Source organism: Crocuta crocuta, unplaced genomic scaffold (assembly GCF_008692635.1).
Source record: "Crocuta crocuta isolate KB4526 unplaced genomic scaffold, BGI_CrCroc_1.0 scaffold134, whole genome shotgun sequence".
NCBI lineage: Eukaryota > Metazoa > Chordata > Mammalia > Carnivora > Hyaenidae > Crocuta > Crocuta crocuta.
The window spans coordinates 130,007-153,987 of record NW_027530183.1 but is presented as its reverse complement, the minus strand read 5'-3'; the positions used below and the strand labels follow the sequence as shown (position 1 = coordinate 153,987).

Sequence of the window (23,981 nt, the reverse complement as noted above, 5' to 3'; positions counted from 1 at the left end):
TAAAATTATAAAACTAATATTTACATGTTGCAGTGTAACATTTGTCCTTCATTAATAGTTGTTGTAATGATGTATTGTTTTCTTCAACTTGTTCAGCATTGTGCTTCTGTAATATTTTTAGATGTTAGCAAATTTTAGATTACTGAATGATTTTATAGCTGGAAATGCTTTCAATTATGAATCTCTAAAAGTTATAATTTAATATAATTAACTTCAAAATTACAGCATTTGTTTATGATAGTGGGGCAGAAAATATGTTAATTAAGTTTGAAATATTAATGTATTTCAAACTCGATCCCACACCACTGGATCATGATCTGAGCTGAAATCAAAAGTCAACCACTCAACTTACTGAGCCACTCGCATCCCCCAAATAAGTTATTTTTATTATTTATTTATTTTTAGTATAATTTATAATCAAATTTGTTTCCATTCAACACCCAGTGCTCATCCCAACAAGTGCTCTCCTCAATGAAGATATTTTTAATTTGTCAGACTTTAAGACCTAAAGTGTCTTTGTATTTTAAGCTTTCTTCTCCCAAAGACTTATAAGAATATGCAAATATTTTGGGAATGTTTTTACATATAGTTTGATTTAAATTCAAATTTAGTGTATTCAGTTAGAAATCATCTAATATAAATCTGTTAGATTTTATATCATTTAGGACAAAAATATTAAATATTTTTGAATGCAGTATCTGAAAGAGAAAATATTTTTCATTTTACATACTTCTTCAGGGCCATGAAAATATTTCACTTGATCATTCTCATAATGTATCTATAAGAATAATGGAGGCTGGTCATTTTATATAATATTTGTTATTGTTCAGTTAGGTAGTTTTGGTTGCAAAGAACAAAATGAATTATTCTGATTCATATTTGACAGAGGGATGTATACATTACAGTTAAGGAATTGTGTGACATATAGAAACAAACTAAAATAAAACAGAAACCAAATCATGGCACATTATGAAAATCGGTGAAAAATAGCAGCCATCAGATTAGCCAGACTGACCCTAATACTAGGAATCTCTGAAATGGAAGTATAGCTGGACCTTCAGCAAAAGTTTTGGCTCTTTACTGAAAGCAATCTCTGTCACTCTGATTATGAGCTGATCCTGTGGTTACATGAGGATTAGTTTCTTATTCCTGCTTTGCCATTCAGTGGCTGAATGACAGAAAGTTACCTTTCTGCTGTAAAATGACCATGGTAATATTATCTACTGCTTAGTTAGAAGCATTAAAAGAGATAATCTGTGTTAAAAAAGTATTTGGTACAACACAGTTGATGAACTACATAGCTGCCACCTTCACTTCTTCCTTCTTTTTCTTCATCTTCAGCACCTTGATGTTAATATGGTTTATACATTTTTATGCTTTTGCTGCTGTCACTATGTATTTTCACTTGTCTCAACATTACAAATTGAATTAATTTTCATTTGAGTCTTTTCTTCATAGTTGCGGTTTCTTCATAACCTTATTTTGTTTATAATACTACACCGTATCCTTTCTGGTTTAGTTTCCTCTGTCAAACGTCCTGATTACTTCTAAATGTCCCAAAATCAAACTCCAAAGAGAAGAGTACTTCTTACTTGATTTTTCTTTGAAGATTTTAGTGTCAGATCATACCTTAGTCTGGGCTGTGATTCTGTTAAGCTCAAGTCAATAACTTCTTACGTCTTGTTATATATCTGCTTCTGGTCAAGAGAAGCAATGGTGGGGCATATTACCCACAGGGCAATTGTTATAGCTGTCACAAGCCTACTACATCTAAATAAGTAGACATAAAAAGTTAGGATTAAACAATTTACCAAATTATGCAACCAGTGTGAGTAGTAAGGCTGGGTCTTGACTCTTATGATCTTGTATTTCCCAACCCAACAATCTTTTGAATAGATGAAATATTCTTGGTAATCTTGGCGTTTTTGAGACATCCACTGCACAAATCATTGGATAACTTTGCTTCTTATGAATTAAAAAAAAAATCCTGATTAGAATTGTATTATTTATCATTTTAGTATGAGCCAGGTTCTGTTCCATGTCCTGAAAACAATGTTTTGTTGTAAAATGTGTTATTTATAATTGAATTCTTTTGATTTTTTTTTGTTTTTGTTTTGTTTTGTTTTATCTTTTTTAGGCTGCTAAGTTGGCTATCACAGTGCAAGCCTTCGAGTCCCAATGGGGGACTCAGGATCAAGACGATCTACCCTGGTCTCCCGGTTGCCAATATTCAGAAGAAGTATTAGCAGAAGACATGATTCCCTTCCTTCTTCACCCTCCTCCAGCAATACAGTTGGTGTCCACAGTTCCTCTCCTTCCAGCACTAATTCAAGCTCAGGTAGTACAGGTAAACGCAGAAGCATATTCCGTACTCCTTCTATTAGTTTCCATCATAAGAAGGGAAGTGAACCTAAGCAAGACACTACCAACCAGAACCTTAGTATTTCAAATGGTGCTCAATCTGGTCATAGCAGTATGCAAAAACTGAGTTTGGAGGAACATATTAAAACCAGGGGAAGACATTCTGTTGGTTTTAGTAGTTCACGAAATAAGAAAATAACAAGATCTTTGACAGAAGATTTTGAAAAGGAAAAGGAGCACTCAACTAATAAGAATGTCTTTATAAATTGCCTAAGTTCTGGCAAAAGTGAAGGGGATGATTCTGGATTCACAGAAGAACAAACTCGTCGTTCTGTTAAGCAGTCAACAAAGAAGCTACTTACTAAATCTTTTTCATCTCACTATAAATTTTCCAAGCCGGTTCCACAGAGCCAGTCCATTTCAGTGGTACAACAGTCTGGATTCTCATTGGAAATTACACAGTACCAAGAGAGAGAACCTGTATTAGTAAGAGCTTCTCCATCTTGTTCTGTGGATGTAACGGAACGGGCAGGAAGCTCTTTACAATCACCATTGCTTTCTGCTGATCTTACAACAGCTCAGACACCTTCAGAGTTCTTAGCCTTGACTGAAGATTCTGTGTCTGAAGCAGATGCATTTCCTAAAAGTGGAAGCATGGCATCTCACTGTGAGAACTTTGGCCACAATGATTCTACCTCTCAGATCTCTCCCAATCCTGCTGCTGTTACAAAGACAATAGACTTTATGGGAACTGTTCCTTGTGCAATTATGTCTCCTGGGAAATACAGGTTAGAAGGCCGATGTAGCTCTGAATCTAATTCCTTACTGGAAACCTCTGCTGCTAATCAGAAGGAAGTGTTATTGCAAATCTCTGAACTACCGGTTATGAATGGGAACAAGTCAGAGACTCACCTATCAGGAGATATGCTAAGAGAAGAACATAAAGTAGTACAAAATGGTGAAACAATGTTGGCAACAAGCTCTCCAAGGAAACTTGGATTTTATGAGCAACATAAAGCAATAGCTGATCGTGTTAAAGGGATTCATCCTATTTCAGATTCAAGGATAATACCTTCTTCTGGTGATCACCATATTTTTCACAAAACATATGGATATGAATCAAATCCTGCCAAAGGTATGCTGATTTTCTTTGTATAATAAATATGAAATATAATTACATTATATTTTATTCTACATTCTATATTTACATTCTGATTTATTTAATTTTATTTCATCTCATGAATAGAATCCACATTTTCTTATTTTTCATTCTCTAGTTCATTTTTTTCTGATTTTAACTTAAAATCTTAAATATTTTCTCTACTTGATTTTGAACTTCATATTATGCTAACAATATAAGCTCAGAAATACTACTTATTTTCTTAGTTGTGTTGTCAAGCTTCTGGACCTCAGAAGAAAGAGGAAAGAAATTATTTTTATTTGCAATGTGGCTTTATCTAAAATAAGAATCACTTTTTAAAAGTAAATGATAGATGGAGTGCCTGGGTGGCTCGGTCCTTTGGACGGCCATCTTCACCTCAGTCATGATCTCATGGCTCAAAGGCTTGTGAGTTCAAGCCCCGCATGGGGCTCTGTGCTGACAGCTCAGAGCCTGGAGCCAGCTCTGATTATGTTTCTCCCCCTCTCTCTCTCTCTGCCCCTCCCCTGCTCATACTCTCTCTCTCTCTCTTTCAAAAATAAGTAAAAATTAAAAAAAACTTTAAGTACATGATGGAGTCTTGGTATTTCTTAGTAAAATGGATATATTCCAGCCAAAATCACCATAAAAGAAATTTATATAATTTAAATTATATTTCCTATTTTAGCAAAACTCATTATTAAGTAGGATCCATGTTTCAGCACAAATAATACCATCTCTAAATACAATAGGTTTGCAAACTTTAAAAGTACTGTCGTTGAAACTTGGTTCTAAACTTGCATATCATTAACCACCTGTGTAACCTTGGGTACCATCTCTTTGGTGTATAGAAAGTGAGGATGGGTGCTTGAATTGCTCCAGTATGTTGTTATGGCATTTAACAGAAAACTTTGTTATTTAATATAAATTTCAGTTAAGAAAACAGAATATATATCACCTACTGGTTTATATTTGACATTTTTTTTTCTGCTATCATTACTACTACCGCTCCTGTAGCTGTTAACTGCTCCTACTACTGCTACTACCACAACTGCTGCTGCTACTACTACTACTACTACCACCACAACTACTACTGCTGTTACCACCACTACTAGTACTGTCAACTAGTTCTCCCAACGTTGATGTTTATAATGTCTCATTTCCCATTTTGGATACATCCAGATGATTGAAATTACTATTATAGTAACCCATTTTACAGTCAAGATAATTGGAACAAAAATAGACTAAGTAATGTGTCCAAAATCACAAAGTTAGTACATAATAGTTTGAGATACAAACTTATGAGATAGACATTTACAAATTCCATTTTACAAATGGAAAAACAGACCAAGGGATAATAGAGTTGTTAGGTGGGACAGTCAGATTACCACTATCTCAATTCAAAGCTCAGACTCTTAGTGAGTACGCTTAGTGACATGATCCCACCTCTTTCCAAACCATTAAGAATACTAAAATAGTATATAAAGCTATAATAAGTTAAATTATAAAGTATCAAGAATCATAAGACTATATGATTAATCCAACTAGTCCCTCCATGAATATAACAGTTTTAAAGTTTTAAATGCATGAATGAATTACCTAGCTGTATAATTGTATAACAATATTTTTCACATTTGATACATGATTACTTTTATGCATCTGCCTACTTTATTATTTTTTGATCTCAGTGACCTTGTCTGTACTTATGGCTTTAGTTATACCTGCTTAATTCTTTAACTATAATAAGAAGAACAGTGATGATATTGATGATGTTTACACTTTTTGTACACTTAATATGTGCCCAAGATGTGCTAAGCAATTTGCATTGTTTCATTTAATCTTTTTTAAAATTTACTTTTCATTTATTTTTAAAAAATTTAATTCTAGTATAGTTAACATACAATATTATGTTAGAATCAGGGGTACAATGTAGTGATTCATGCATTCCATATCTTAGTGCTCCTCAAGGTAAATGTCATTTAATCTTAACCAAAATTTTATATGGCAGTTGTTAATAACTAAGGATTAAATTAAGTAACTTTATGAAATCACACTGTTAGAAAATGGTGGATCTCAAATTGGAATATAGGCACTTTTTTTTTTTTAAGAAATGACATACAAATAGGGTAGAAATGTACTTGATTATATATAATTATTATTTAGAAATGATCATTTTCTTCAGTGTCAAATTGAATATTATATATATTCATCTCTGCAGAAATATCTTGCTATTAATCTGTTCACTAAGATTCTAATCATGATCCACTTACTATCTTAAAGTAATTTATTGAATTTGATAATGTGTTGCCTGTTTTTGGGACATTAGCTCTTTATTCGTGTTATGTACAACCTGTAAAACAGGGAGGGATAGCCAAACAAGCTGGTAGTGTAAACAAAGAAAAAAATAATAGTATTCTATCCTTCATTTCATGGAGATGTTCATGTGCCATTCAGAAGGATTTTATAATTTGGAAGTTTAACATTTGAAAACCAGTTATGTAGATATATTTTATATGAGAAAGGGTTGCTGGGACGCCTGAGTGGCTCAGTCGGTTAAACATCCAACTTCAGCTCAGGTCATGATCTCACGGTTCGTGGGTTCAAGTCCCATGTCGGGCTCTGTGCTGACAGCTAGCTCAGAGCCTGGAGCCTGCGTCACATTCTGTGTCTCCCTCTCCTGCTCATGCTGTCTCTCTCTCTCCTCAAAAATAAAAACAAAAAACAAAAAAGAGTTGCTATATGCACTAAACTCCGTAATACTGAATTTATTCTGTATTTGTTATGAAACATATTTAGGCTAGTATTTAATATATATCTGAATGTATGAGTTATTTAATCATATCAGAAATAATACAGGGACACCTGGGTGACTTAGTTGGTTAAGCATCCGACTTCAGCTCAGGTCATGATCTTGCAGCTGGTGAGCTCAAGCCCTGTGTCGGGCTATCTGCTGTGAGTGCAGAGCCCATCTTGAATCCTCTGTTTCCCTCTCTCCTCTCTCTCTCTCTCTCAAAAATAAGCAAAAAATAATGTAAAGTTGAGCTCTCCGGCAATTTAATTTTTATTCATTAGCTTAAAAAGTTGTTTAAAAAGAACTGTTATATGTTTGCCTAATAGGTTCTTGCAACCACTTTTTCTTTTTTCCATTTTTTTCATGTTTGTGTGTGTATGTATGTATGTATTCAGAGAGTGTGAAAGCAGGGGAGGGGCAGAGAGAGAGGGAGAGAGAGAATCCTAAGCAGCCTCTGTGCTGACTGGGCAGAGTCCAGGGTGGGGCTTGAACTCATGAAATGTGAAATCATGACCTGAGCCGAAATCAAGAGTTGCATGCTGAAGTGACTAAGCCACCCAGGGGCTCCAATTGCAACCACTTTTCTACTTTGCATTCCTATCTCAAGTTTTACAACAATTATTTTATTTAAGAATCCACATATAACTGATTCCGTACACTTTTTGTCTTCCTCTATCTGGCTTACTTTGCTTAGCTTAATGCCCTGCAGTTTTACCCATGTTATCACAAATGGCAGGATTTCCTTCTTTTTAAAGGCTGAATAATATTCCTTAGCATAGACATATCACATCTTCTTATCTATTCATTGATGGACACTTAGACTGTTTCCATATCTTGGATACTGTGCATACTGTTGCTTTAACATGGGCATACAGATCGTACTTTGAGATAATGATTTCATTTCTTTTGAATATATACCCATAAATGGAATTCCTGGATTATATGATAACTCTATTTTTAACTTCATGAAGAAACTACATGTTTTTTTTTTTTTCATAGTGACTGTACCAGTTTACTTTGCTACCATCAGTGTATAAAGCTTCCCTTTTCTCCACACTTTTGACAATACTTGTTTGACTTTTTGCTAATAGCTACCCTAACCGATGTGATGTGATATCTCATTGTGGTATTGATTTGCATTCCCTCATAATTAGTGATGTTGAGCATCTTTTCATGTACCTGTTGACTATTTTGTATGTCTTTTTGGAAAAAAAAATCTATTTAGTTTTTTTGCTCATTTTTAAAATTAGATTATTATTATTTTTATTTTTATTGAGTTGTATGAGTTCCTTGTGTATTTTGGATATTAACCTCTCATAGGATATGTTATTTGAAAATGTTTTCTCCCATTTCATAATTTGCCTTTTCATTTTGTTGATTATTTACTTTAATGTACAGAAGGTTTTCACTTTGAAATAGTCTTATTTGTTAATTTTTGGTTTTGTTGCTTTGGCTTTTGGTGTGAATCCCAAAAGGCCATTGCCAAAACTAATGTCAAGGAGTTTACCGCCTGTTTTATCCCCCCTAGAATTTTATATTTGCAGGTCTTATGTACAAATCTTTACATCAGTTTCACTTTTTTTTTTTTTTTTTGGTATGCTGTAAGATGGGGGTCTATGTTTATTGTTTTGCATGTGGTTATTCAGTTTTCCAGCACCATTTAGTGAAGAGGCTATCTCTTCTGCATTTCATATTCTTGAGTCTTTTACCAAAAATTAATTGCTCGCATATGACGGTTTTATTTCTGGGCTCTTTATTCTGTCCCATTGATCTGTGTGTTTGTGTTTATGTCAATATCGCCAATACCATACTGTTTTGATTACTATAGCTTTGTAGTATAGTTTGAAACCAGGAAATGTGACATCTTGTGATTTCTAAAGATTGCTTCAGCTATTTGGGGTCTTCTGTGGTTCTTTTGTACATTTTTTTTTTTGTATTTTCATGAAAAATGTCATTATAATTTTTATAGAGATTGTATTGAATGTGTAGATTGCTTTGAGTAGTATGGACATTTTAACAATATTGATTCTTCTACTCTATAAACATAGAATATCTTTCCATTTATTTATGTCTCTATTTCATCAGTGTCTTACAGTTTTCAGTGTAGAGATTTTTCACTTACATGGTTAAAATTATTTTAAGTATTTTATCATTTTTATGCTATTGTAAATGAGATTGTTTTCTTAATTTCACTTTCTGATATTGCACTGTAGTTTGCATTTTTCAGTATATGGTGCACAGAGTATTAACCAAGGTAACATATTAGCAAAGAGTTGAAGATGACTAGGGAGAAAGATATATAGATATTTAAGAAGAATATAACCGTGCAAAGACTATGTGGTAAAGACCACTCCTGGGACTGGAGTGTGCTGCAGCCTAGCAATGGCAAGAGGTCCATAGTAGCATAAGCAGAGTGAAGGAGGAGGGGACAGCAAAACATGAAGTTAGAGAAGGGAACAGGTGAATATGGGAAGGTCCTAAATGAAGGGATAGAGTAGGGTTATCATAAGGACACTGATAGGCCATTGTTTAAACATCAGCTCTATGACTAGAAGAGTGCTCATGATCAACGTTACTTATGTCTTCAGTGCTCATACTGGTTACCATGTGGAAAGAATGCTGTGGTTTTTGTGGGGGAGAGTCAGGTAGGAATAGGCAAAGGAAAGAGGCTGTTAGGTATTATAGTAACCAAAGCTAGGGTTGATGGAGTTGGGTCCAGGATATTAGTGCGGAAGGTTGTAGGAAGTGGTCAGATTCTGTATACAATTTGAGGGTAATAGGGATAGGGTTTGCTTATGTGATTTGTATGAAGTATGGAGAAGCCATGGATGACTGAAAAGGTTTTGAGCTTCAAAGTGATTACATGATGAGGTAAACTAAACTTACCACTATTAATTTAATTTTTTCAATGATAGAGAATGCTTGAAAATCACTAAGAATTTCTCATTTGCTTTCAATGCAACATTTATATAAATTACAGTTAAACATTTATATTAATATTTGTTTGTTTTGTTTATTTTAATAGTTCTTGCCAGTAGCTTCAGTCCATATCGTGAAGGGAGATTTATAGAGAGGCGATTGCGATCCTCATCTGAAGGAACTGCAGGGAGTAGCAGAATGATTTTGAAACCAAAAGATGGAAATGTAGAAGAAGTGAACAGTCTAAGAAAGCAAAGAGCAGGATCATCATCTTCAAAAATGAACAGCATGGTAAGTATACACATATACTTGCATTGAATAAAATAATTTTGTATGGGAGTGGGATATTCCTGCCTTTTGCAAAATGAAAACAGACTGAGGAATAGACACTTCATATTTGAAGGGAGCATTGGTCTTCTTAGTTGATATCCCAGCTAAAGAGGCTATATTTTCACTTGAAACTCTAATGGGTCATGACATATAATAGCACACCATGACAGTTGCCCTCAATTCCTGTCTTCCTTGCTTCCATAGAAAGTTTAAGATTCTCTGTTCTAGAACAAGGTCCTGGGATACACAAGCTAAGGAAAAAACCTGATCATGAGGGTACCCTTTCATAACCATTATTTCACACCATCTCTCTACCCTATAGCCACTCTAAAAAATGTCCTTTTATAACCCACGTTTATGCGAGTACCACCCATTAACTCGTTAGGGATCCTACTCTGCCTGTGCTTTTACAGTTGCCCATGCACACTGGATGAGGAGCTTTTGGGGTCAAGGCAAAATGGCCATCAAAAGCTTTGGGACATTCTGGGTAACAAAGATTCCAGGTTTCTGGTTCACTGCAAGAGAAGAGCCTGCTGGTGAGGGTTAAAGTGGCATGTGTATAGGGGAGTCAGTTCTGAGCTTTCACTTGAGGACTGTGGTGTTATAGAGGCATGTGTGTGATGCTCATTCACAGTGAAAGATAAAGCCAGGGTGGGAAGGTGATGAGTAGACTCCACGAGGTTCAGGAAGCCTCAGGTCTCACAAATACTGGGGTGGGCTTGCCTTTTGGAGTTCTCTTGTTCACTTCCTCACACGTGTCCTTTTCCAGCAGTGTTTTTGATTCCCGATATTTAACAGTGTTTCTTTAAAATGATCTGTCTGCTTGTCTGCCTTACTACCTCCCTCCCCAGTTCATGGATATGTGTGAAAAATGCTCAAAACTAAATTACTCAAGTATTTTATCTCTATGTATTTTGGATGATTTGGTTTCAAATGAAAATAGGCTATCCAGTTTTGACAGTTGTATTGTGAATAAGTCTTAAATTACTGAGGCAGCACCGAGTGATAACCAAACCATTTCCTTGAAGTTAGAAGTTCTAACAATCAGATTAGGTTTGGCCAGATCTTATCTTGGGGAAATTGGTAATACAAAACAACAAATGATAGTGGGCTTTTGTTTCTGTTATACTAAAAAATAATTGTGTGTGTATTTATATTTTTACATAAAGATGTTATATTTAATCTTTTTCGGTGCTTTGAAAATACATTATTATTGCAGCTGATATTTTTTAAGTGCAAGAACATGTTAAAAAAGATTTTGAGTTGGTGCAGAATTAAAAATCATGGCTAATGACTTCTTATGAAACACTTCTCTTCACAAAATGCTTATTTTTCCTTCTTAGAGATATATTTATACTAATAATTATGCAGTATGCTTTGGGCTTGTCCAAAGGTGGGCCTTTTACATATTCTTTATAGCTCATGTTTTTCATACTATATTTCAATAATTCTCTTTGTAACATCACACATTATTCTTCTTCCCAAATCCACTTTCAAGATTTAATATTTAAAATGTCACAACACAAAAAATAATTTTGTTCTTTGATTTGAGGCTTTTTAAAAACTTTTCAAAAAGTGTCCCTGCAGTGATACAGCTCTTCCACTAGATGGCAAGATTATATCATTGCCATGGTTGGGGAAAGGTTGTCCTTAGGACAGAAATGTGGTTAAAATATTGTACATGTTCACTAGATTTACGGTAACACTTGTTGAAATAAATACTCATGATTGAATTTACATATGAAACCTATAAAATTATATTATGGTTTTTTCTTTTGGATTTCACAATATCTCATCCTTTAATTTTACACTCTAATCATGAATTTAAAATGTGTAAAATATATTCTTTAACTCATAACAAAAAGGACAAATGTTAGGACGTTAGGTAATCTTAGCTATATATTAAACAACTGACTTAATTATTTAGGAAATGACAGCTTTATGTGTGACCAGTGACATACTTTCTGTATTACTCTTCTAAAATAATTCAAACAAATGTATGTATTTAAGAAAAAAATCATGTTCTGTTATTCTTTCCTTTTAGAGCAATAATAGTAATATATGTTTTCAATATTTAATTGGAACAAAGTACTTCTCTTAATGCTTCATGTGTTTTATCACATCCATTCCTCACAATACTATCCACCAAGTGATACTATTATTATTAATTTTTAAATATTTATTTTTGAGAGAGAGAGACACACACACAAAGACAGAGACAGAGTGCAAGTGGGGGAGGGGCAGAGAGAGGGAGAGACCTGGTATCTGAAGCAGGCTTCAGGCTCTGAACTGTCAGCATAGAGCCCAGTGCAGGGCTTGAACTCATGAACCATGAGATCATGACCTGACCTGAAGTCGGAGCCTGCTTGACCAACTGAGCCACCCAGGCACCCCCAAGTGATACTACTATTAATCACATTTTGTAACGAGGAAAATAAAACTCTAAGAAGATAAGCATCTTACCCCAAAATACAGATATTAGGTGGTAGAGGCTATAACCCTCTGTAAAGGATACAAAAAAGAAACAAAATTTAATGCTGATTCTGGACTTAAAATGTGTTAGTATTTCTTGATATACTGATGAATGGTGTCAGTGTCTTTACTGAAAGGTGACTCATCTAGAAAGGAAAATTTTCACAAAAAAAGATAATCATATTTAGAAGGAACTGGAGTATTTTGTCTAGTTGATGGGGATTTAAGTTTACCAGTAGGATATAGCTTGCTTTATTTGTTAAGATGCTGAGAGTTTCTGAATGAACAAAGTTATGCCTTAATAGGTTAGACCACAGTTTATTGATTTTGTATATTTTGGGGATATTTCAATCTGAAAGGGAAAGAGGAGGATGTATTAACTCTTTGAACCTCAGTGGTTCAGAAGAAATTGTAGTTTGCTTAAATTTATTACATGAAACCATAAGATATCTGGAAAAATTTGATAATATTAATGTTTGTTATATATTTTCAAATTGCTTTAAATAAAGACTTCCCTTCATTTTCTCTATTGAGTTATTTTCTTCATACTTCCCTTAGGATGGTCAAATATTTTAAAAGGATTTTTAAACCCTTTCATTTTTGGAACCTTCCCTCCAGACTGTGGTAAATAAATTTTTTAAATATTTTATTTATTCTTGAGAGAAAGGGAGAAGGAGAGAGAGGGAGAGAGAAGATGAGAGTGTGAGAGCGCACGCATAAGCGAGGAGGGGCAGAACGAGAGAGGGACACAGAATCTGAAGCAGTCTCCAAAATCTGAACGCAGGGCTCAAACTCATAAGCCTTGAGATCATGTCCCTAGACAAAGTCAGACGCTTGACCTCCTGAGCCACACAGGCGCCCCTAGAATGTGGTATATAAATGAATAAATTTAAGGTTTTGTCATGTTTTCTCCAGCAGCTTTACACAGTGACATTTAACTCCATATGTATTTGCAAGGTCACCCTGTTCTAAAAAAAAAATTATTAATGTGAGGATAGATTCATATGTAACATACAATATAGAGGCTCTGGCATACAGGAAGGAGAGTGCCTGAGTGGATGAATAAGGATAAACTACAATATATGATAGGAAATGACCTCCAAATCTTAGTGACTTTTATAAAATGATTTATTTCTCACTCAGGCTACATGTTTATTGTGGAAGGTTCTAGAAGTTCCGGTTATTGTCTCATTCTATGTCTAGGCTGTTGAACTAGCCACCACTGTAAATGTTGCCTTTTACATACCATGGAAAAAGGAGATCTTTGGAGGTCCTCATCCCAGTAATAAATGCCCTGACCTGTGAGAGACTGATTTCATCTTCTATCACAATTTATTGACTAGATCTATCATATTCTCAAAAGATTTAGTGTACCTCAGTTCTTTTAATTAACTGAGATTTCCTGCTTACCTCCTCCCTCCCTTTTAATGGACTCTGATTTATGCCTCACAATGTACTGGTCACTGTGGTTGAAAAAGAGTAAGATCTCTTTGAAAATAAAAGAGTCATTTGAAATGACAAGTTCTGTTTTTAGGGATGTGCTCTGTTCCTGACTTAAAGTCCTTGAGCTATATATATCTAAATTAACTTGACTAAATTTCTGGGAACATTAATATATTTGAAAGTACTTATTTCTGTTACATTAAAGTTTGGCAAGTTGCATTATCTTTAGATTACTCAGCAAACACATTTACAAAGTTGCCCTGAACTGTTTGTGCTAAGGTATTCTGCCAGCATTTGTTTATGGCTAGTTTTTTTTATTTTTTTTTATTTTTTTTATTTTTTTATTTTATTTCTAGGAGAGAGAGAGAGAGAGACAGCGTGAGCAGGGGAGGGTCAGAGAGAGAGAGGGAGTCACAGACTGAAACAGGCTCCAGGCTCTGAGCTGGCAGTCAGCACAGAGCCCGACGCGGGGCTCGAACCCACGAACCGCGAGATCATGACCTAAGCGAAAGTCGGACGCTTAACCGACTAAGCCACCCAGGCGCCCCTGTTTATGGCTAGTTTTAATCTGATAGCATACTTTCTCATATGCAGTTTGACATCCTTTTCATTTTTGTAAGAACTGGGAATGGCAAAGTACAAACAAAACAAAACCTGTAGGACTTATTTTCTAAAAAAACAACATATTTATGTTTGAGGAAAAAATAGTTACTTGCAGATTATTAGCTTTTCATGTCATATTTTAATTCTTGGCATGTTGAAATCCAGAATTTAGATATTACTGACAATAGCTAAATTATCTCAGATGAACTAAGTCCCATGTTAACTAGCCAAGTACTTAGTATGCATCCACTTTTTTCTGGGGTCTACTGTTCTCCCCTTTATTAGCTTGTCCTTTATTTGTTCATTTATCTATGCATTCACTCACAGTTTCTTTAAATAAATATTTATTGAGAGCCTATTCTGAAGATACAAAGGTGAAAGAGATAGGCCTGGAAGATAGAATTCCAGATTAGGAGACACTGACATGATCTTGTCAATGTAATAGATTTAAGAATTCTATCTTATAATTTACATTAGAGAATTTTTTATTTGGATTGTGGCCATTGAGATCAAATATTTAGGATGCATGAAATCTTGTGTCCCTAATTTATATGGAGTTTAGCTTGCATGCTCAATTGACACTGTTCTATATATATATATAACTTATGTCTTTGGCTAATTGTACCACCGAGCCCCAGCTACCAGTGCTGAGCAGGGACTCTGAGAGGCAGTTGGACAGTAAAGAATAAAGTACATTAATATTCAAAGAATCCATTCCCAAACATCCCACATTAACCACACATCAGGCAAATGAACTCTAGTGATTCATGTTTTGGTATATGTACTTTCACACTTTCATTCTGTGGCATGAAGGTTGTGGAGCTCAAAATTAAGAGCAAAGAAAAGCTGATAATTAAAAGATTTGATTTAATAAATGTTTTCTCTTAATCCTGAAATCCGAAATGGGACTTTCAAGTATGTAAAAATGTTACTGGCTTTTGGAGAGTTAAAATAGTGATCTCAGCTTTTGGGTTTAACTAATTGTCAATGGAATTAAAGGTAATGTCATTTCATGCTACAAGGGCATTTAATGAGAAAAAGGAGCCATTAATATTTGTAAGGAAATGGAGCCACACAAATCATTCTTCTCAATCCTCATAAATTTTAAGAAGGGAAATCAAAAGTATCACTCATTAAAAATTGAATTACATTTGTTGATAACTAGTGTATTAATTTTAGATTAATGGCTCTAATCTATAATGCCTTTATTGATTTTTCTAGTTATTAATGATATTTTTCCTATCAATGTCCTTTGAAGATGTATCATATATATGGCACCCACTACTTAGTTATTTGAATAGGTCTCATTTTACCTATTAGACTTCATTCATTTAAATGGAAGAAGCTAGGACACCTGGGTGGCTTAGTTGGTTAAGTGTCTGACTTCGGCTTAGGTCATGATCTCATGTTCGTGAGTTTGAGCCCCACTCCAGGCTCCATGCTGACAGCTCAGAGCCTGGAACCTGCTTTGGATTATGTGTCTTCCTCTCTCTTTGCTCCTCTCCCTCCTCATGCTCTATTTCTCTGTGTCTCTCGAAAGTAAATGTTTAAACAATATTAGATGGAAGAAGCTTTTTATATTATTAGCATTTCTTACAACATTTAGTATAATGCTTGGCATATAATAAATATGTGTGAAATATAGGTATGGTATAATTGTTGTCTAGTTTGTGCCATATGCTCATATAGAAATAGACTAAGGTCTTTAGTACAATTGTTGTATGTGACTTGCTTGTGCACATTTCTTGGCATTTTAATTTATTATACAAACATACACATGTTTTATGATTAACTCTTTGGTGTAGCTCTGGTTTTTGATATGCCAGTATGACATTGTTCCAATAGAAACAACTCATTTTAGGATAGTTAGGCTTATGGGATGGTTTCCAGGATTATATTACTACAGTAGTTATGGACTGGCTATACAGAGAAGACAACTAATAGTCAATTATTGGCAATATTTTTTGAGCACAAATTTAAAAATATGGTCAAATCTGCCTAGGTTGGTATTTTAAAACTCCATATTTTATCTAGTCCAATTCACTTCATTACTTATAAACTTGCAGATTCAGAAATTTCTTTAAAGNGCAAAAAGCAGAATTGGATAAAATATTCCATTCATTTTTTTTTTATGTCTAGCTTTGGGGATGAGTCATTTTCATTTTAGAATCTGTCACAATTTATATGTTTGATGCACAAAACTATGAATAGCTTATTCATAGAGTTAACTTCATCTAAAATGACTTGCAGACCCATTTGAGTAAGTAAATAAAATTGCAGTATCATAATTATTAACATTTCTCTTCATACAGTTCACATGAGATGTACATAGCACTTAATATTTTCCTGTGCAAATTTTTCATTAAATGTCAGTCCAGTAGGACTGCTAGCAAAATATCCCAAATTGGGTAGCTTGTAAATGACAGAAATTTATTTCTCACAGTTCTGGAGAAGTCACAGTATCTTGCAAGTCCAAGATAAAGATGCCAGCATTGTTTCTGGCTTATAACTACCACCTTATTGATGTGTCATACATGGTGGAAGGGACTAGGGAGCTCTATAGAGTCTCTTTTATATGGACAATCATCCCATTCTGGAGAGCTCTACCCTTTGGACTTAAGCACCTCCCAAAGGCCCCATGTCTAAATACCATCATTTCAACATATGAGTTTTAGGGGGACAGAAACATTCAGAACATAGCAATAAAAGATCATATTTTAAAAGTAGCAGTATTAAATAATTTATATTAAAAGCTTTATTGAGAACAACATATATTTCATTCTTTATCAAGAAAATAATTGAGAAGGACAGTAGCATAAGGCAATTAAAGATTTTTTTATTTAACCATACTACACCTAGAATAATCGTAAAACAGCTTATGTATCCTCTAAATATAAGAAATTGGAAAATTATTTACCTTTTATTCTTGGGGTTAGAATGCAGAAATGACTTTTATTTTTAATTGGATCAAGTTATTTCAATTTTCTGTGAGACAAAACTATTTTATGCCTTATTTAGGTAACCCCATGGGCTGGTGTATTTTTTATAGCATGAGAGAGAATATTTATTGATTCATAATCCATGACAAATCTCTGACCATCTGAACAGCTGCACAATCTGTAACAGAGAATTGACCTTGCATAAAATAATTACCTTTTCTGAGGAAATAGTCATTGGAATTTGAAGCTTTTGCATTATTCTCGTTAAAGAATAAAGAAAAATTTTTCTTCAAGTTATTCTGTTAGTTTAAAATTTAAATGTGACTATTAATTTTAGTAAATGAAATAAAACGTTCTGACTTCTAAAGTCAAGAGATATATTATTATGGTAGAAATATGCCTAATATTAGGCATTATGGTCAGTTTATATAAAAAAATATTTTAACATGTTAATATTATGTTGAAATTTTAAATTAATTTAAAGATTGAGACAGACTTTTACAATTGTCTCAGAAACCATATTTGCAATGTTAGGATACAAAAGTGTGATTTTCAGATGAGTTGTGCATATGTATTTCACACTTTTGCTATGTGATGATGTCTTTGTTTAAATTCATCACTTCTAAATTAGAGTGGCTGTCATTTTATCACTATTATAATTTAAAGCAGCAATCATTTCATTTCACTGCTACATTTTGCTCTAAAATGTCTTCTTTGTTTATATCTTTTATTGTTCTTAGCTTGTTATATCCATCCATATATATATATATGAATCAGACCTTTAATCAGACATCAAGAGGCGCAGGTGAAGCAGGTAGAGATTTGAATACCTTCCCAGCTCCCCATGAAGCAGGTAGAGATTTGAATACCTTCCCAGCTCCCCGTGTGTCCTTCCTTTTATCTTATTGGTCCTGGCTCAGATTGTTGGATGAGTTTTGAAGTGTTATGTGTGTCCAATCATCTCATTTACACAGAAAGAGTCATCTCAGTACAAAACCTCTCCGTTTTTCCCCCTATGACTGTAGTCACCATACTGTACATTACATCCCCAGAACTTATTTTTCTTATAACTGGAAGTTTTTACCACATGAAACCTCTCAATTTCATACACAAATGTGTAGATTACATGGACATTTTCCATGGGGCCATATTCCATAAATCTCTATTCTAGCTCTATTTTTCATAAGCAATCATAATTAGACATATTCTGTGAAAAGCAATTGATAGAGAAGCTGTCCTACTAGTGAAAACCACTTAATTTGCCAGTTGTTTGTTTGTAGGAGTTCTGCCATCAGTATGTTTACAAGGAAATTATATTGAGTCAGCTGCCTTCTTACTTGACAGAAAGCATACTCCTGTTTCCTCCTATCACAGGGAAAGTGGATCACACTTAACTCAAGCACTGAGTATGAACTTTAAATATTGTCCTCAAACTATCCATCTTGTCTTTGACACTCCCAATACATTTGTATTTCTACCCATCAGTCCTTCATTTCCTTTGATCTTGGACATATGTGCCTTCATTCTTTCAAAGCAGTCTTTTCTACTAATCTTGAGTTCTACTCCTCACCTCCTGTAGAACAGCACCTCATCAGTTTTCTTCTTCTTTTTTCACCTCTGGTTTCCTCTCTAGTTCTTCATTAGTGTCAGTTTACTGTATCATCAAGTTTCCATCCTTGAAGAAAACAAACAAAAAATAATTTTTTCCTATGCCATACTTGATCCAAAAGTTCTCCATCTTGACTCGTTTTCCCTACAAGTCAGCTAGTTTCGAAAGAACAGCCTTTTCTTGCCCTATTAATTTTCCCAACTTTCCATGAACTCTTCAGTTTCATATATTCTAGCTCGTGTTACATACAGGATGTTTCTCAACATTGCAACTAATGACATTTTGTCCTGGGGAGTTCTTTATTTGTGTGTGGGAGTGTCTTTTGCAGTGTATGTTTAACAACATCTCTGACTCCTACCCATTAAATGCCGGTAGAAACCTCAAGTTTTGACAACTAAAAATATCTCCAGGCATTGCCAAATATGTCCTTGCAGACAAAAAATGACTTTACCAATTTTCATATTCTTTTTAAGTCTTCAACGTTCTTAACTTCTCTTCAATTTCTTACACTATTGAAGACTTGAGATGTTAACTTTCCTCTCTTTCTTTCCTCCTCTTTTTCTCCTTATGGGCTTTTTAGCAGCTGCTTCTTCAAATCTACATTTTATACAGAGCTACTACTTGCATTTGGTCTATGATGCTCTTGTCTTTATTTTTCATCTGTCCTATCTGAAAACTTAAGATCTAGGTGAAGTCACTTGTGGATTCCAAACGACAGGCTGGGAATCTCTATTATATCAGAAATCTGACATCATCAGTAAACATTGAATAACATAATATGTTAGAGTTATGGAAATAGAATGAAGGTTTATGAAAGGTCTCTTTGCATAAGGAGAATAGCAGAAACTCTGAGGACTGAAACTTTGGAGTAGATATAGAGAAATATGCAGTAAATTGGTATTTGCCCTAATATTTAATGGCTCCTCTTCCTTTGTTCTCTGCTATTTATGTTACTATCCTGTTTTGATATACATATATTTCAGCCTCCCTTTAATATTCCAGTAATTCTCAAACTCCCTTCTGTTTCTAAAGTCACATTAGAGAAGCAGCAATTACATCACTTAAAATAGAAACTCCTCATTAGGGATAGTGTAATGTACTGCAATAGTAAATTCTACCTTCATGGCTATCACCTTTATTTTTGTTTTTGTCTTCCAAGTTCTTTTTTAAGTTCTTAATTTAAGTTAACATACAATGTTATATTAGTTCCAGGCGTACATATAGTGATTCAGCAATTCCACATATTATCCGTTGCTCATCACAATAAATGCACTCCTTGGTCCCCATCATCTATTTAACCCATCCTCCCATCTGTCTCTCCTCTGTTAACTACCAATTTGTTCTTTATAACTAAGGATCTGTTTCCTGATTTCCCTCTCTTTCTCCTTTTCCCACTTTGCTCATTTATTTTTTAAATTCTGTTTATGAGTGAAATTGTATAGTATTTGTCTTTCTCTGACTTATATTGGTTACCATTATACTCTTTAGCTCCATCTGTCTTGCTGCAAATGACAATATTTCATTCTTTTATTACCCAATTATCTATTTCATTTTTTTTATCTACATATTCTTTATCCATTATTTAGTCAATGGACACTTGGGCTACTAACATATCTTGGCTACTAAACAATGCTGCTATAAATGTTGATGTACATGTATCACTTTGAATTAGTGTTTTTGTATTTTTTGGTAAATACCCAGTAGTGCAATTGCTGGGTTATAGGGTAGCTCTATTTTTAACTTTTGAGGAACTTCTATAGTGTATTCCCCAGTGGCTGTACCAGTTTGCATTCCCACCAATAGTGCAAGAAGGTTTCTTTTCCTCCACATCCTTGCCAACACCTGTTTTGTGTGTGTGTGTGTTTGTGTGTGTGTGTGTGTGTGTGTGTGTGTGTATTGTTGATTTTAGCCATTCTGACAGATGTGAAGTGATATCTCATTGTAGTTTTTGATTTGCATTTCCCTGATGATAGGCAATCGTGAAAATCTTTTCATGTCTGTTTGCCATCTCTGTGTCTTCTTTGGAGAAATGTTCATTCATGTCATCCGCCTAATTTTTAAATTTTTTTTTTTTAATGTTTTATTTATTTCTAGGGGAGAGAGAGAGAGAGAGAGAGCGTGAACAGGGGAGGGTCAGAGAGAGAGGGAGTCAAAGACTGAAACAGGCTCCAGGCTCTGAGCCGGCAGTCAGCACAGAGCCCGACGCGGGGCTTGAACCTACGAACCGCGAGATCATGACCTAAGCGAAAGTCGGACGCCCAACCGACTAAGCCACCCAGGCGCCCCACATCCGCCTAATTTTTAAATTGGATTATTTTTTGAGTTTTGAGTTTTATTAGTTATTTATATATATTTTGGATACTAATCCTTTATTAGATATGTCTTTTGCAAATATCTTCTTCCATTTGCTTTTAGTTTTATTGATTTCCTTGCTGTGCAAAACTTTTTTATTTTGATGTAGTCTCAATAGTTAATTTTTGCTTTTGTTTCCATTGCCTTAGGAGACAATATCTAGAAAAACATTGCTGCAACCAATGCCAAAGATGTTACTGCCTGTCTTCTCTTCTGGGATTTTTATGGTTGTAGGTCTCACATTTAGGTCTTCTATCCATTTTGAATTTATTTTTCTGTATGATGTAAGGAAGTGGCCTAGTTTCATTCTTTAAATGTTGCTACCCAGTTTTCCCAACACAATGTGTCAAAGATCCTGTGCTTTTCTCATTGCATATTCTTTCCTTCTTAGGAAATAAAATAACATACAATTCTCTAAAATAAAATTTAAAAAAATTAAAATAAAAAATTCAAGTTCTTTATATATTAATACTTTGTAAGAGTAATCTTGTATTTACCTGGTTTCTGATTTGCTTATTTTTTGAATTGCATGCATTTTTCAAAATCACTTTATGTTACTTAGAAAAATTAATAGAGAAGTGAATTTAAAATTCCCATATTTTATTATAATTGTGTCACACTTTAATTAGATGGTTTACTGGACCTAGTTATTTCTTGATTATGAAATTAATTAAAATTTATCTTTTAGATGCTGTCTTGACTATTTACAAAGACTTTTAATTTGCATCCTTTGTTTTCTTAATTAAAAAGAAGTTTAACCATTATGGATATCTATGTGAACCCTTATATTACTAATCACATCATAATTTGATAATTTACTACTTAAAAAGTTTCTTCTATTAAATTGTAAGATAATGTTATCCAAAATAGTAATAGGCAATGACATCAAAGACAAAAATATTATGTTGAAGAAAATAGTGATTTATAGAGTAACTTATTTACTTTAGAATAAATTTTGAACTATAGTGTACTTACTAATAGTACTAGTCTATCCTATCATAATTTTAAGATTTCTAAACTTTTGTGAGCGAAAACTTGGTAAAACACTGAAGTTTTGATCTTCTCTTTCTTAGTTCTTTCTTCATTCTTTTGGAAGAATACACCCACTACTAAGGTTTTTAGCTTGAATATTTAGACTATTTGATTTGAGGGAGGTGACCAGCTGTCAGATAATTCATATCATGAATTAGGAACTAGTTGGGATGAGACAGCATATCTCAGCATGCTGTTGCCTTCAGTAGATTTATGTTACAAAGAAATGCAGATACATTAATACAAGTAGTGCTTTTCAGTGAAAAGAAGATCAGCCACCTAGCTACGGCTCATGAATCACAGTGATTCCCTTTCTTTTATTTTTTAATAATAATAATAGTATATGGAAACTATTGCTGAGCCAAGTGGGTACCAGAGTACACTGCTATTAAAGATTTAACTTGACCCAGCAGTCCACTGGAAGTTGCTATAGCTGAGAAAAAAGAAATGAAGCAGAGATGCTGGGTTTACATTTAGAAAAACAGAAAGGAACTATTAATGCATGCCTTTTTCCAATAGCATTCATCTCTCTAGGAAGTCCTACATAACAAAAGGGACTTGGGACACCATTAAGTTTTATGAAGTGATACTATGATCTCTTGAAGGGAACTTACTGTTCCACAGCTGGAAGTCTGTAAGGTCTGTTAACTAAAGAAGTTCAAGGATAAAACTCTGTTGTTCAGTAGATAGATTGTTTTGTGTGTTTTGACTCAGTGCAGTGGGGTTGAACATAACAGTGCTAAAGCCTTCAGCTTTTTGTGATTCTTTCCTAGTTGTTATCAGTAGACATTTAGGTATTTTAAGGAAATCAGAACAATTGGCCCATACAAATGATTTTTACAGAAATTGATTTTTGTTCTCATAAAACGACAACATAAAATAAAGTGATTTCACAATTTTGACACTGTTGCTTTGCTGAAACTTCCTGTATTTACAGAAGAATAAGAATTCTTTCACAATAAAATAGCAAATTATTCTGGTTCAATAAGCAAGTCTATTAAGCAATAGACAAAATCTTCTTTAAAAATATTTTTTTGAAAAAGAAAACAAGATTGCATAATAAAAATCACAGTAGAATTACTTTGGATACACCAGCTTAAACTGAAGAAAAATTCAGAAGATAATTACATTAAATGCACTTAAGAGCCACCCATTGTGAATTTTCAGTTGAGCTCAGTACTAGCTGTATGTCCAGGACAAGTGTCAGGTATTCTTTTTGAAGGGGACAAGGATGGCAAAGTGAGCAGGAAGAGGAGGTTTCTTTATGGCAACTGAATTATGTGATATTGAAAAAGAAAGTATTGCTTTAAAAAAAAACCTAGATTTTCTGTTCATGAAATTCTTACCTTTCAAAAAAAATATGGGTTCCTTACTTGCAAAGACACCTACCTAGAATAGGTTAAGAAATAGCTAGTTCTGGAATCCTGACTATTACAGATGTTAAATAATGTATCAAACAGTGAGCAGTCCACTAACAACTCTGAAAAATATAAGTGAAGGGATGTAATTGGCTTTTAATTATTGGTGAGGTAGCACAAATATTTAAATAAGATTAATCCACATTATTTATTCAGTGAAGAATATTAAGACTCTTTTGAGTCAGAAACTGTGCTAGTCATTATGTGCAGAAAGGTAAAGCTTTTTTTCTTACTTTATAAGGTAATATCATATCTTTTCTTCAAGTCATCTCTTCACAAACTGCCATATCCACAAAATAGAACTTATAAGAAGTAGAATTCAGAGAAGAATGAATTGTCTTCCTCTCTGTAGTTTTCTTCTGCCTTCCTATTTTTTTCTCATTTTGTAGCTTTAACTCATTTCTCAAAATAACAATAAAGCATGAACCAACTGAACACAGTTCAGGTGATATTAATACTATCGTATTCAGGAAAGCAAGTAAACAATATTGTTTCTACTCTTCTGTCATGTGAATCTTTTACTTAATAACAACAAAGAAAGATACCTAAATTTACTTTGGAACTAGATAGCACC

The 23,981-nt window shown here is 33.9% G+C and overlaps 1 protein-coding gene across 1 annotated transcript in view; it reads left to right on the top strand.

Moving 5' to 3' along the window:
- CCSER1 (coiled-coil serine rich protein 1) overlaps nt 1–23,981 on the top strand; it is a 218,567-nt gene that overhangs the window by 68,662 nt on the left and 125,924 nt on the right. The window contains exons 2-3 of the mRNA XM_077765089.1: nt 2,138–3,496; nt 9,316–9,500. Coding sequence (XP_077621215.1) covers nt 2,179–3,496; nt 9,316–9,500 — 1,503 coding nt within the window. The 5' untranslated portion in view covers nt 2,138–2,178. The remainder of the gene's footprint in view (nt 1–2,137; nt 3,497–9,315; nt 9,501–23,981) is intronic.